The sequence below is a fragment of the Anoplophora glabripennis genome, unplaced genomic scaffold (assembly GCF_000390285.2).
Source record: "Anoplophora glabripennis isolate ALB-LARVAE unplaced genomic scaffold, Agla_2.0 scaffold511, whole genome shotgun sequence".
Lineage (NCBI taxonomy): Eukaryota > Metazoa > Arthropoda > Insecta > Coleoptera > Cerambycidae > Anoplophora > Anoplophora glabripennis.
Window position 1 is genome coordinate 364,283 of NW_019416595.1, and position 13,570 is coordinate 377,852.

Genomic DNA, 13,570 nt, shown 5'->3' on the forward strand with positions numbered 1-13,570 from the left:
TTCTGTGGAATGGTGTATCCAAAATAAATAAATAAATAAATAAATAAATAAATAAATAAGGCAATTCTGAATTATTTCTATTCGAGGTTAAAGTTTGATTCACTCGAACTGAAACACCCTATATAGGTAGGTAATAATGAATCTCTCTCACGATATTGTTTTATCTCTTATAATGCATTTTTCAAGACGTAATGACGTAAACTATACCGCTCTAAATAAATTAAAATCGCTAATCAAAGAATTTCAGAATTAAGAAACGAAGAAAATTTAAAAATACCTTTTTTTAATTATGCAAAAAATATTACTGTATTAAAAGTAAACTGGGCAAAAGTTGCGACGAATTAGAAATATTTTCGAAATACCTACTTCCCTATAATTAAGTACTACTCGTTTTGGGAATTTACATGATTTAAATTTTCTTGCTTTAGTAGATTCCTCAAAATTTAGCGAATATGCAAACAAATTTCCCGAAATGTTTATTACAAATGTATCCAAACGTTTTTAAAATAGATAATAATAAAGGCTATTTATTTCCAACAGATAAGAAAACCCAATTACAGGAAACACATAATCAACAATATTTACAATTGAATAATAAAGTAAATAAAATAAATCAGATACATACTTTTAAAGACACGCGTGTTACAGTATACAGGGTGATTAATTAACAATGGGAAAATCGAAAGCTGAAGATACTACACGTGAAATGGTGACCATTGGCGCAAACATGCCTTATCCGAAAGTTGATAGTTTCGGAAATACATGGTGTTGAAAGTTAAAATTTTAAATCGTTTTTTTGCGATTATTCTGAAAATATGTAGGTTAGGAACTTGAAAATTTGTGAAACTATATTTTTTAGGCGACGAATAAGATGCGTGTTGTAATTTCAGCATTTCTCATAGAGGGCACCACTTACGACCAATTTTACAGAAAATTTAATTAATAACTTTTTACCCTGTATGTCTAACATGAAATTTAATTCAAAACCTGAAAGAGCAATCATTTTTCTATTAATGATCTATTCTTGTTTCATTTCGGTATCTCGATCCGTTTTCGAGAAAAATCGATTTAACGATAGTGTTCGTTAAATCGATTTGATAATGCGAGAAATTAAAAGTGAAACAAACCAAATGTTTCTTTGTGTTATTAAACCAATTAACAATAAAACAAATAAAATAGAAATCGCTGCCAACGAAGTCAGACGCAATCCCAATATGTTGTTTCAAACTCGAAGATCTCTCAGAAAACGTGTAAAGTGTATCAGTGTCAACGGTGGATTCTTCGAACAATTACTTTAAATCATAATTACGTATTTTATTTGTTTTATTGAAATATTATACAAGGAAACATACAAATTGTTTTGCCTTGTTTCGACAAAGCTGCAATAAGTGTCTCAGTAGAACGAAACTTTTTGTGTCTGAAGCGCGTTAAGACTTATTACAGGTACCTATTTAAGAAATACGATGACACAAGAGCCCTGCAGCAACTTATCAATGATGGCGATAGAGCCGATAGAAAAACAACTATTGCAAAGTCTTAGTTTCATGAAGACATTATAAGTAAATTTGCAAATTTAAAAATCGGGCGAATAAATCTGTTACATAAACACATTCACTATCTTTCTAAAATATTTTGTAAAAAGTGGAGGTAAACGAAAAGCTGCCGTGTTGTTTTATATGTACTTACATACCTAGATAAGTTGTCTGGCTACCTTATGAAAATATGTTTTTATATTTTTTCATATTTTTTAATATCCTTAAACCAAGTAGAATTTTTTTTTTAATTTTTAGGTAAATATGTCACTTTATTTTATTGTAAATAAAATTTTTAAAGTTTCGATATTATTATTAATAATATAATAATATAATTTTTCAATTTACGTTTATAGTAGGGCTATTGGCGAATTCCTCCATAATAAAAAATTACGGAAATTTGAATGAAAATCCTGCTCGTGAATCAGTTTTTCTATAATATTGTAAATGCAACTAAAAATTTCCAGATGAATTTAATCGTTTGACCTTGAAAATAATTTTTTTTTTCTGTGGCACCATTTTTTCTTTCTTGCCCAGCAGGTCTCATCTATTTAGAATGTCACGAGCCGCCACTGATACAACCTTTCAAAACAAAGTAACCTGTCACTCGCGTAAAACCGTATGAAGAGGATAACAGATTTTATCTTTGAGGACAGGCAGAACAAGTAAACATAAACAGACATTATTACTATGTAAAACGCAACATATAGAAAATTGAATGAAATTAAAATGTCCTTGTTTTTTTTTCTCCTAACACATGCATTGTAGCATACTGGCAATGTGTCATGATAGAAGTTAGCTAATTACTTATAGTGATCATTATAATTGGCAAATATAGAGACTGCTTTACGTTTTGCCTAAAGTTATGAAAATAATTTATATCTAATTATCATATAATTCTTCATATTCGGATTTTTATACTAAAATAGAAACTTCATAAATTTAAAACTTTTAAGCTTTAATATATAAAAAAATATTCTTATATATGATGATTAAAGCCACATAACCAGAAATTTAATAAGGAAAAGAGATTTTCTTAAAATTTGCTTTTAAGAAAATCGTAGCAGAGCAAGTATTACCAACTAAATCGTCGTAATTGATACAACAAATTTAATACCAGCAAATTATTGATCTATGAGTTTCATCTGTACATATTCAGAACAAACCTGAAAAAAATAGGAGTATCTATAGATTTTTTAAAAGTCCTTGCAGAATCAGATTGTTCGAACATGGAGTTTTCGTGATTTAGTTTTAAGTTTTCGTAATGCAGTGCTGTTAACTGCACAGTATTGCACAGAATGATTACAAGCCACGTGACTAGTAATTTTTTTGGAACAGTACTTTTATTTCCTTCATGTTGGCAATTAAATTTCGATAAAATTAAAAATTATTAAAACAATACGACCAGCATCACATTGAAACGCAACATTCTGTTTGATCGGCTGTGATTGGTGCAATTTTACACGAGATAGTATTCAACCAATCAGCGATCGCATTATCTCGAGCGTAGCCGTAACGATTTATCATTGGTCATTATTACTAGTACCAATGGTGCAGTGTTGAGTCATGTGTCTCGTAAACATTTATAAAGGGTCTGTATCCACCTTATTTTCAATAAGATCAATTCACAGACCGACAAAAAAAAATAGATCCGACCTACCATTTTTCCAGACTTTGCTGAAACCAAATTTGGATTGAATATGCAGTTTTATCTGAGTAAATAGAAATATGAAAAATACCGACTCTATCCCGATTTTAATTTAGACGACTGATTTCCTATGTATTTTTTGGTGCTGAACACGAATCTGATGTCCAAACTTGGCCCTTTTTAGGGCAAAAGAGGCAAAACGGGCAAAAACAATTATATCCAAAAAATGAAGTGTAAGGTGTATTTTCTTATCTATTTGTAGGCGCTCAACATAAATTCGCGTCAAAGAAGGGTACTTTGCCCTTCCAAAAGGCAAAAAGGGCAACAACTATTGCCAACCTACGTACGTGGCAAACCTTTAGAAGGGTTTTAACCCTCCTAAGGACCCCTACCAGGTTTTTACCACTTCTATGGTCAGCCACAAACCTTGGCACTAGTTAGGTTAGGTTAGGTTAGGCTATTCTTAAAAAACACTACGAGCTTGAGATTTTTCAATAGAATTGGGTTTTTGCCCTTTTTGCCTTGGAAGAGTAGAGTCCCCTTTTTTAACATCGGATTTATGTTGAACACCCAAAGATACATAGGAAAACACACCTTACACTTTCTTTTTCAATATAATTGTACCATTCGGTACTCTTTTTTTTTTTCGTTTTTTGACCTAATCTAAGAGCTTACTGCCAAGGTTGGCCATCAGATTTGTGTTCAGCACCCAAAAACATATCTATAGGAAATCAGTCATCTAAGTTAAAAAACGGCAGAGACGGTATTCTTCATATTTGCTAAAGGTAGTCTTGAGACGACTGCATATTCAACATACTGCGATTACAAAAAACATAAGCAATGAAAATTTTTTTGCTCTTCAAATTTAGTTTCAGTACATCAAAATATATAAGAAATGATAGGTTTGATCTAAAAATAAAAAAATAAAATGTCGGCCGGTGTTATTTGCTTAAAATGTTCGGTAGTGGTGCTTTTAAGTACGAAGTACTATTTTCGATCTTGTTCAATACACCTATCGATGTAAACTTATCATAATATTTATCAAATCATCTAAGTATTTAACTCAATTTATAGAAATATTTTTTAAATGAGTATATATCAATACTGCTTACTGTTGCTGTTATAGTGTATTCCTGAGTGTCAGTTAACTGGATAACATTTCTAGTAGAAAAAACAGCAGTGTAATTTTTACTGGTACTGGTGCTTTGGGTAGTGATACTGAAGTCATCCGGTTCTATCGTGAAAGTGACATCTTGATTGGAGAAGTCTATGTCGGTTGCTACAATAGAATCTCCGTACACAGTAATGTCTGTCATTGGCATTATTGGTGACGGTACCTTTAACTCGTACGAAGATTTACTGAATTCTGGCTCGTGATTGTTAGTGTCTCTGACTTGAAACTGAATGGTCTGAAATATACATAAAAAAATATCAATTTTATGGCATTAACGTTATCATGATCATATAATTTCATTCTAATAACTTAACAATATCAATTACGTACCTGTGTAGAGTCACTGGTGCAACTCAGCGGACACTCAAGGTTTACGATTATTATCGAGCTGGTAGTTTTATCAGTATTTTTGTCGAAGTCTCCAAATTCCTCCGTACTGTCAATAAGGAAATGAGTTCCATTGGCAGTTACAGAAAAATACGAAAGTCCATAGCTGTTATCTGAGGTACAGGTACCTAACACTGGAATATAAACAGTAACAGTTAAATTTTGATCTAATCCAGCATAGTTAAGGGTTAAGCTAAAAATGTGCGTTTTATGTTTTACCTCTTATATTCTGTACGAAGTATCGAAATAAATAAACTTTATTCTGTTGTAGTAGGTAAGTTTCTCAAGATACTGCATTTAGTCCTATTTTATTTTAAATTTACGTAAATGAATTAATGAATGAAGAAAATTAATATGTTACGCCGATGACACTGTAGTATACATTTTTTAGATAATTCATGGAAAGGACCCCGTACTTTTCTTATGAAAAAGCAGTTAAATTGGCTGAAATTTTTATATGTATGTTACAGCTCTTTATCTGCCGATCAAAAGTCTCTATTGGTGCAATATCTAAAAGTTCATAGTTTTTGAGTTACGTTGACTTCAGTTGACGCAGGGATGTTAAAAATTGACAAGCTTTGCTTCTTATTTACTTGTGCAGATTTTTGAAATGGGCGCCCTGTACCTCTATACATTTCCTTATCTGACGGACGTTTTCTGTTTGTACTTGAAACAACTTTCCAGGATTGTCTCGAATTTCGTTGCAATGGTGTGTTATTCTTTCCCTAGTGTGAATTGGCGTCGAATACACAAGCCTTTTTAAATTTCCCCAAAAAAAGAATTCCAATGGATTAATGTCGGGCGACCTCGGTGGCCATAAAATAGGCCCACCTCGACCTATCAATTGATAACTAAAAGTATTCGTTAAGTGCTGACGAACTAAATTGCTAAAATGGGGCGGTGCACCATCATGCATAAACCACATCTGATTTCTAATTTGTATGGGTACATTTTCTAATAAACTTTGTTGCAAGAATTGCAAATACATGACAAAACAAAACTGAGAATATTAATATTTTTAGGTTAGCTTGGTTTGACGTTTGACTTTTTTACCGCTCGGCGCTCACCGTTCTTGGTTCCTTTCAACCAATCAAAACCCGTAAAGTAAACGCATGCGTATGAATACGCTGGTACGTCGCCCCACTTTTCGGCTTCAAGTCAATTGCAAAATGATCAGTATAGGATAGAAGTATGTGGTTTGACATCGCTTGATCTGCCATTTTATAATATTGTTTGTGACATGTCTAATATCATGTTGCTAGGCAACATTTACCGGCTCTGATACTGTAATAGCTCACTTACCGGCCGCAAATGAATTTACCGGCTCTGATACTGTAATAGCTCACTTACCGGCTGCAAATGAATCCGGGAAATAGCAATATACCGGACGGTATGAAATAAAAAATATTATTAGATTATAGATTCAATCTTTGATCTTTTTAAATAATTAATATAATGAAATCAAATTTTAAAAACATGCCATTCAAGATTATTTTACATGCATAATAAAAATATATTTAAAAATGAATATAGGTATATTTTACAATATCAGTCTTCTACATTCAAAATAATTTCCAGTTGACTTCACCAAAAAAGTAGTTTTACGAATTTTATAAATGTCACTTCTTAGATGTCATGTCATGTCACGTACCTAAAACGTATGACCTTGAAAGTATGAGTGACTATTGGCTATACATACATCCGTGAAGTAAAAATGATCATTACATGCGTGAAGTATTTGCTAAAAAGTGACTAAACCAAGGACGAAGTTAAGGAAGCGAAATCAAATTGTTAAGACGGAAAGTCCTGTGTTTTCATGGTCTCTTAGGTTCGCAAACAAAAATACTTTTTACCAATTTCATATATTGCTTTTATATAACTTACCTAAATTCTCATTTTCGTATTTCCCCGTAAGCAGGTTAGTATTTATTTGAGTATCACTAACTGACAGGATGAGGAAGCTACTAGAAATTCCTTCAATAGTGCAACCTAAAACAGCAAACATAAACAAAATTATTTAAAAATATGTTTCAGTTTAGCGTCCAAATGTCTTTATTGAAATCGCCTTTATAAGTCGTAATCATGTTTCATCTAAAATAATGTAGATGTTATTTGTTGGCGAAACATTGTGACATATTTTTTAGTATATAAAGGAAACATGATTACTAAGCATATAAGCATTAAATGCAATTCCAAAAAAATTATTGACGCAGAAATTTCTTCTGAGGAATAGCAGACGACAAATTCCTACGCCACTGAATTTTTTAAACTTTAAAAAATAAAATATATATTTTTATTTGAAATGCTATTACAAACTAAATAGATACAAATGATTTCCAAAAAACCCACTGGCACGGAAATTCTGAGATTCTTAGTGGCGGTATCTTTGGAAATCTTCGTCACTGGTTGAGATAATGGTATACAAAAGCAGATAAATTTTATCTAATATAAGTTTCATGAATTTTGTTATTCAACCATCTTGCCGGATATTTGCGCAGATATGTTTTTCAAATAAATTTAAGACTGTTTCTCAAAAGCGAATTCTAGAAATTTTCTCCGTTAAAATCGTATTTTTTTTCATTTATCTGACTTGAGTACTGACTTGAAGATTTTCATACGAAAAGTACCTGCTTCAAAAGTAAATTTATAAAGGGCATATATTACATCTTTCTGAAAATACTAGTTTCAAATTATTGCACGAGGTTATATATTTTTTTGTTTATTCTGATTTTGCCCATAGTTACTAATTCTCCGATGATAATAACGATTTTATATTTGCAATGTACATTCCACTTACTGTGATAATAGATTAGATATACGCATCAAAAATAAGAGGCTCTTTATTAAATGAACTATTTGTTTATGATAAAAAAAAAACGAAAAAAATCAGTGTTTAATAAAATTGGATAAATTTGATGCGAAAATCCAGTCCTCTGGTTATAATGTAAATTATCCCTATTATCTCCCTTGTTTTAGTTCTTACAAAAAATGATAACAATAAAGATTTAATACCTATATTTTCTTGTGATTTCAAAATAGTACCTAGACATCCCAAATCAAATTTGTGCTTCTTAGAACATTATTACTGAGGATGACCTGTCTATAATAGTAAGACAGCTATGACTAGTAAGAGAGATGTGACTGATAAATTTGAATATTTAAAAAAAATGCATCATATATTCATAAATTTGCAGATGTCTTCTTATTCGTCACTGACTTTGATGTTAAAACTAACATTGGAGTTCACCAAAATTGGTCGGAGGATCGATTTCAATTTCGATGAGCTCTACTGTCATATTTAAAGTTTTAAATAGCGATAGATGTGGTTAACTTTTGACTTTCATGTCAATTTCTAGTATGGCATTAATCTAAAGTACTAAAAACATGAAAAGAAGAATCAAAAAATGAAGAGAAACAACCGTAAAAACTTGAATTTAATTTGTATAAAATAAATTTAATGATTACAAATAAAGTGTTCCGATTTTTTAAAAAAATTGGTATTAGAGACTGCTTTTTTCTCACATCTTTACAAATAAGTGCATTTTACTCTTGTACCATTTAAAGCTTTTTCAATTTTTTGAACACCCTATACAAGAAATGTTAAATTTTTCTATCCCAATCTTACTTTAAGAATCACCAAAATTTTTTATCAAGAGTAACTTTTTTCAATAAAATGAAAAAGTTTTTCCTATTCAACAGCTTTTCTGTGAACGTACTGTATATACAGGACATTGTTTCCGACGCTCGGGCGCCACTATCTTTGCAGATGCTGGAGGTGACCCTAACAGTTAAAAATTTTGGAGGATTGAAATCAATAGTAGTATGTATGTACCTAATGGGAACTTATATAGAACATTCTTAGAACAAGTAAGAAAAAACAAATTTCCACTACCATCGTACTATCAGTTGATGCCACAAAACGGAAAGTAAACCAATCAACATCGAATATCTAAACTATTTCAAGGATTAGTTTTTAAAAGCGTTCCTTAAATTGCTTTAAAATGCTGTTCCCTGTTATTTAATTTTTTTTATCTTCTTATTTTTGTTTTTGGTGGATCGTAGGAAAAATACACTGAAAGAAATGGGCTTATTAAACTGTTTATCTAGAATAATGTGTATAGCGCATATTAAAACTTTTATAACCAATATACAACTTTTATTAAAAAAAAGCAATCATCTCCAATCTCCATACTCATTAATCAAATAATCAGTTTAACTGGAAGGTGCTTAATACGCCTTATGCATCTATGAAATAAAGGTTATAATGAATTACTTATACATTATTAGGTGTTATAGACTTTATGTTCCAATTGTATAGTAGGGAAGATTTGTTGTATAAAGACCAGTATCCGAATTTGTATATAACAATTGTATTAACAGAATTATTCGTTCTTATACTGAATATGTTTCCGTTTTTAACGTGTAAAACGCATCTTATAATGGTTAAGTGATCGTCACCTCTCGGTGCATAATCGGTTATGATCGTTGTTAAGTTATATTCATAGTCTTGTAATAATAATCATATGTCAGACCCGAGAGCGAAGTGCGCCGACTCAATAAGAAACCTGGCTATTCCAGCCGCTGATTTAGGGTTCGCCGCACGAGCTCATCCCTTCTAAGATTTCAGTAGCATGCTATGCATGAAGCAGAACGGTACTCAACTATCTTATACAGTCCACTTTTATTGTCCATACATGTTCAATCATTGTCAAAATAAACACACAAAACCACAACGTCTTTATTATCTTTACTCAAGAAGAGAAAATACAACAATCGTAAAATTTCCGACAGTCCGCTGTGCATCGACTTACACACGTCTAGTTTGATGAAAATGGACAGTATATGCACATGTTTTGTGGGATACATGATCATATCGCGTTGTGTGAAATGGAAAATTATTATGTAAGTATCTAACTGTTTTATGGCTTGTAATTGTTTTGTTTTTTCAAATGTAAATCTTGTCTAAATCTTAAAAATTATTATTTTGTAGGTCCTATTAGAAATCGCTGATGTTAAGTTTTACATAAGATGGAGGAACAGAAGGTTAACGGTGACAAAGAAGAGCATGGGTATAAAGTCAATCAACCAGAGGAAATAAAATTATATGGAAAGAAGCTCAACCTTTCTGGGGATGCTTCATTCTTAAGGTGGAAGAGTTATAGTGCAAATTCTCATGTAATACAAGAAAATACGGGTGCATCGTTGCTAAGAAAATAAACTGGACAGTTTTGGGAGCGATTTGTCATCATTTTTAATGCTTAAAAGTATGTTTTATGTATGTTTACATTAGAACCTTAGCTTGTAATTACAGTTATCCAATAAAATTTCTGAAAACTTAATGACATATGTTTTTAACTCATACAGAGTATACAACAGTTTATTACATTTATTATTATAAAAATTAATAACCAGTACTAGATGTTCTAATAACGATATGGAACACTTTAATAACAGTTATTGCTATTATTTCGTAAAGGGTATAAAAAACGTTGTATACTAGTTATACAATAATTTAATAAAGAATAAGTAATAAGTTTATAGTCACTATACAACTGTGCTAGCAATACGCGTTTTATATCCAATATTCACCTGTTTAAGTGTCACATATAGTATACAATGGTCTTATAATGGTATATTCTAATATAGAATAAAACGCATTTCTTTCAGTGTACACTGTACAACTCGAGCGGATTGTCCATATCGCAATCGAACTTCATTCTCGTTCGATATGGACATTGTTGTACAAACTTTTATAGTAGATACCTATTTCTTAGATAAATTCAAAAATATCCTTCGTGTAAACCATTACGGTATGTCAATCAATCTTGTTAACATTGAATCTACAATTGCTGTAAAATGAACAGAAAGACATTATTCGTATATCTCCATGTCAAATGTTTATTGGAAGGGTCAAAGAAATGTGCGATATAAAACAAAGCAGGACATGACTTTTACAAAAAGTAGAGTTATACTGACGAAATTGATATATCCAAATAGTTTTGTGGGTGTATACTATAAATTATGCCATATCTTAATAATTGTCACTGCTACTTAAGCGTTGCTTTATATCTAGCAAAGAGTGTTCTACTATAACCTGTAGGTACTATGAAAGCAGTACTAGTGTCGCACTAATCGATATAAAGTTTTTGAGTAATGATATTACGAGAAACAACTACTCTGCGAACTACAGCCGCAATCAGCATTGAATTAATCCAATAGGTAAAAAGCAACTATTTGCGTCAGTAAGTATTGAGGATACCAACATATAAGGTATTCAAATGGTTAGGCAATAATCGATCGTTTCGGCTATGACATTTTCATGAGAAGCAATAAGTTCGAAACCAGTTTATATTTGCTGGTTCTGCTGACTAACGATTTTAGCTATTTAAGGATATAATCTAATGCTGGCTAGGATCATAGTCAGCAGGGTAGTTGTTTTCCATAACATCATCACAAATTATTTTGGTTGAAACAATGAAGGTCTTTTCTTTAATATTTCAAGGTTAGGCTAACGCTAGATTTAGCCCCAAAGTATTCTATCATCGAAGTTAAAATATATAAAGTTGTTGGTCAGTAAACACACTTTAGCCGATAACAAAAATTTCTACTTGACTGGGAGTGGCTTATCATTAGCAAGTATTTAGAATCCTGCTATGAATATGAATTTAGCAATGAATACCAATAAAATTTGCGTTTACTGAAATAAGAAAATGCACCATAAAGTTAGACCATTCCAAACAATACTTCCTCTAGAAACAACAGTCCATAGAACGTAGTTTAGAAGAATATTTTAAAATCTCTAGACTCTAGAGTATTATGAAATCAATAAAACTCTCATTTGTCTCACAAAACTGATATGTCAAATGGAGAATTTCTTTATGGTGATATAAATTGCTCATACTTAAAGCGATGAGCTGTTTGATAAAATTAGAAATAGTTTGTTTTTCCCAACGTTAATAGAGATAATAATTTAAATAATATATCTGATTAACCTCTTGAGCCAGGCTTTATCTTAAGTACGTTGAATTTTCTGCTATAGATATTTCAGTATCAAAAATGATTAATTTCCTAAACTGGAATATAACCGTTTTGTTTTTTCTTGAATGTCTTAATTTTTCAGATCTCAATTGAAGACGATTATGATGAGTTAATGCAGAAAGGAAAACCACAGGAGAAAAATCAGTGTTAATATATTTAAATCCTTTATCAGTAAATCCCCCGTAAAGTAAAACACAGGCATTTGCCATAAAATTGTTTTGTTTTAAATTGCTAATAACAAAGCAAGTGATGAATATAACAGCTAAAGGTATACATAAAAGCAAAACTATCTATTTTATCTAGAACAAATATATCTATTTCTAGAAATCTATGATAGACAGTGAGGATCTCGAAATCAAACGCTTTAAATGATTTGAACAAAAAGTAACATGTTCAAAAACGATTTTTTTTTCTTCGGAATTAGAGGGCAAATATTCAACGGCAAAAAAATAAAACTCATACCCAGCAAATCCTTTTTTACAGATTATGTAAGACCTCTCTCAATTAAAACAAACAGTTTTCACAGAATAAACGTTTCACCGAAAAAGTAATTACAAAGAGAATACATGCAGAGGAAAATAGAAAAATGTCAAGTTACCATCGCGCGTCGTGGGTTTTCGCAATTTTACTCATGAATTTCACAATAGCTCAAGAAGGAAGGAAACATTCTTTACGCTATAACCCCTCCGGATATTGATACCATTAATTCATTTTATTTTCAATGTTACATATAAGCCTATCAGAAAACTATTATTGGATTACGTTTAACTGTTTTGAAGTAACTGCTCTTGGCGTAAAACGCTTATAAATCGTTTTAGGAAAAATATTACTCTTGTTCCTGTGTCGTTTATTGGGCTAAAGTTGGTAGGTACTTTCTATATATTTCCTATTCCTATATATTATTAATTTTTGTGTACTATTTGAATTTTGAGTTATCTCCCACACATCATTAGGTTAATACTGATATTAACGTTCAATATGGTTACATTTCATTGAGAATATTCAATAGTTAGTGTTGCGTGCAGATGTCACTTATTAACTGTGCTAAAATCAAGTTATTCCATTCCATATGTGTAATTTGCAATATCGTAAACGTCTTTAAAAAAATTCTGTGACAAAATTAATTACTATCTTATTATTTATTAAAATTATATAAAAAATCTTACCACTCTGGCCGAGTACCGGTGAATTACTTATAAAAAGTAAATAACAAAAGAGCAGCAGTAATGCCTTCATACTGCTGGGGCATATATTTCACACAAATCACAGCCACCTTAATAGATCATGCACAGTTTACTGAATAAATGTGTCTATCTGATCGACTATTGTTTAGAGAGACTGTTCAATATTTTATCGTTAATCTCTTGATAGATAATTTTTTGATGACTCTCTGTTTAATCGCAATTACACCAATAAATAATAAATAAGTACGCAAAAATGGAAAAAATACCTATTGCTTTTAAATTCATTGTTTTGATAAAATATATCAGGTTATTAAAAATATATTGTGTAAAATTTTAAAGTTACAAAATGTGCCTGAGAGGTATTGAGTTGAGACATATATTTCATATTTCATATTAACAACATTTTACGAAAACTATTGAAATATATAGGGTGCAGTAAAATGTTTGAACAAATTGTCAACGTTATTAATAATCAGAATTTGAGATTTTTTGGCGAAAAAACAGAGTCCTGTGGTTCGACAGGCTCCTTACTCTCCTGATATGCCCTCCTGCGACTTCTGGCTGTTCCCCAAACTCAAGAGGTCATTGAAAGGAAACCGATTTCACA

General features: G+C 31.1%; 1 protein-coding gene across 1 annotated transcript in view; it reads right to left on the reverse strand.

Annotated features, from left to right (window-relative positions):
- LOC108911331 overlaps positions 1 to 13,105 on the reverse strand; it is a 69,281-nt gene extending 56,176 nt beyond the window's left edge. Inside the window, exons 1-4 of the mRNA XM_023455029.1 lie at positions 12,946 to 13,105; positions 6,626 to 6,730; positions 4,685 to 4,875; positions 4,293 to 4,589 (exon numbers count right to left, since the gene is read on the reverse strand). Coding sequence (XP_023310797.1) covers positions 4,293 to 4,589; positions 4,685 to 4,875; positions 6,626 to 6,730; positions 12,946 to 13,015 — 663 coding nt within the window. The 5' untranslated portion in view covers positions 13,016 to 13,105. The remainder of the gene's footprint in view (positions 1 to 4,292; positions 4,590 to 4,684; positions 4,876 to 6,625; positions 6,731 to 12,945) is intronic.
- Between the last annotated feature and the right edge of the window lie 465 nt (positions 13,106 to 13,570).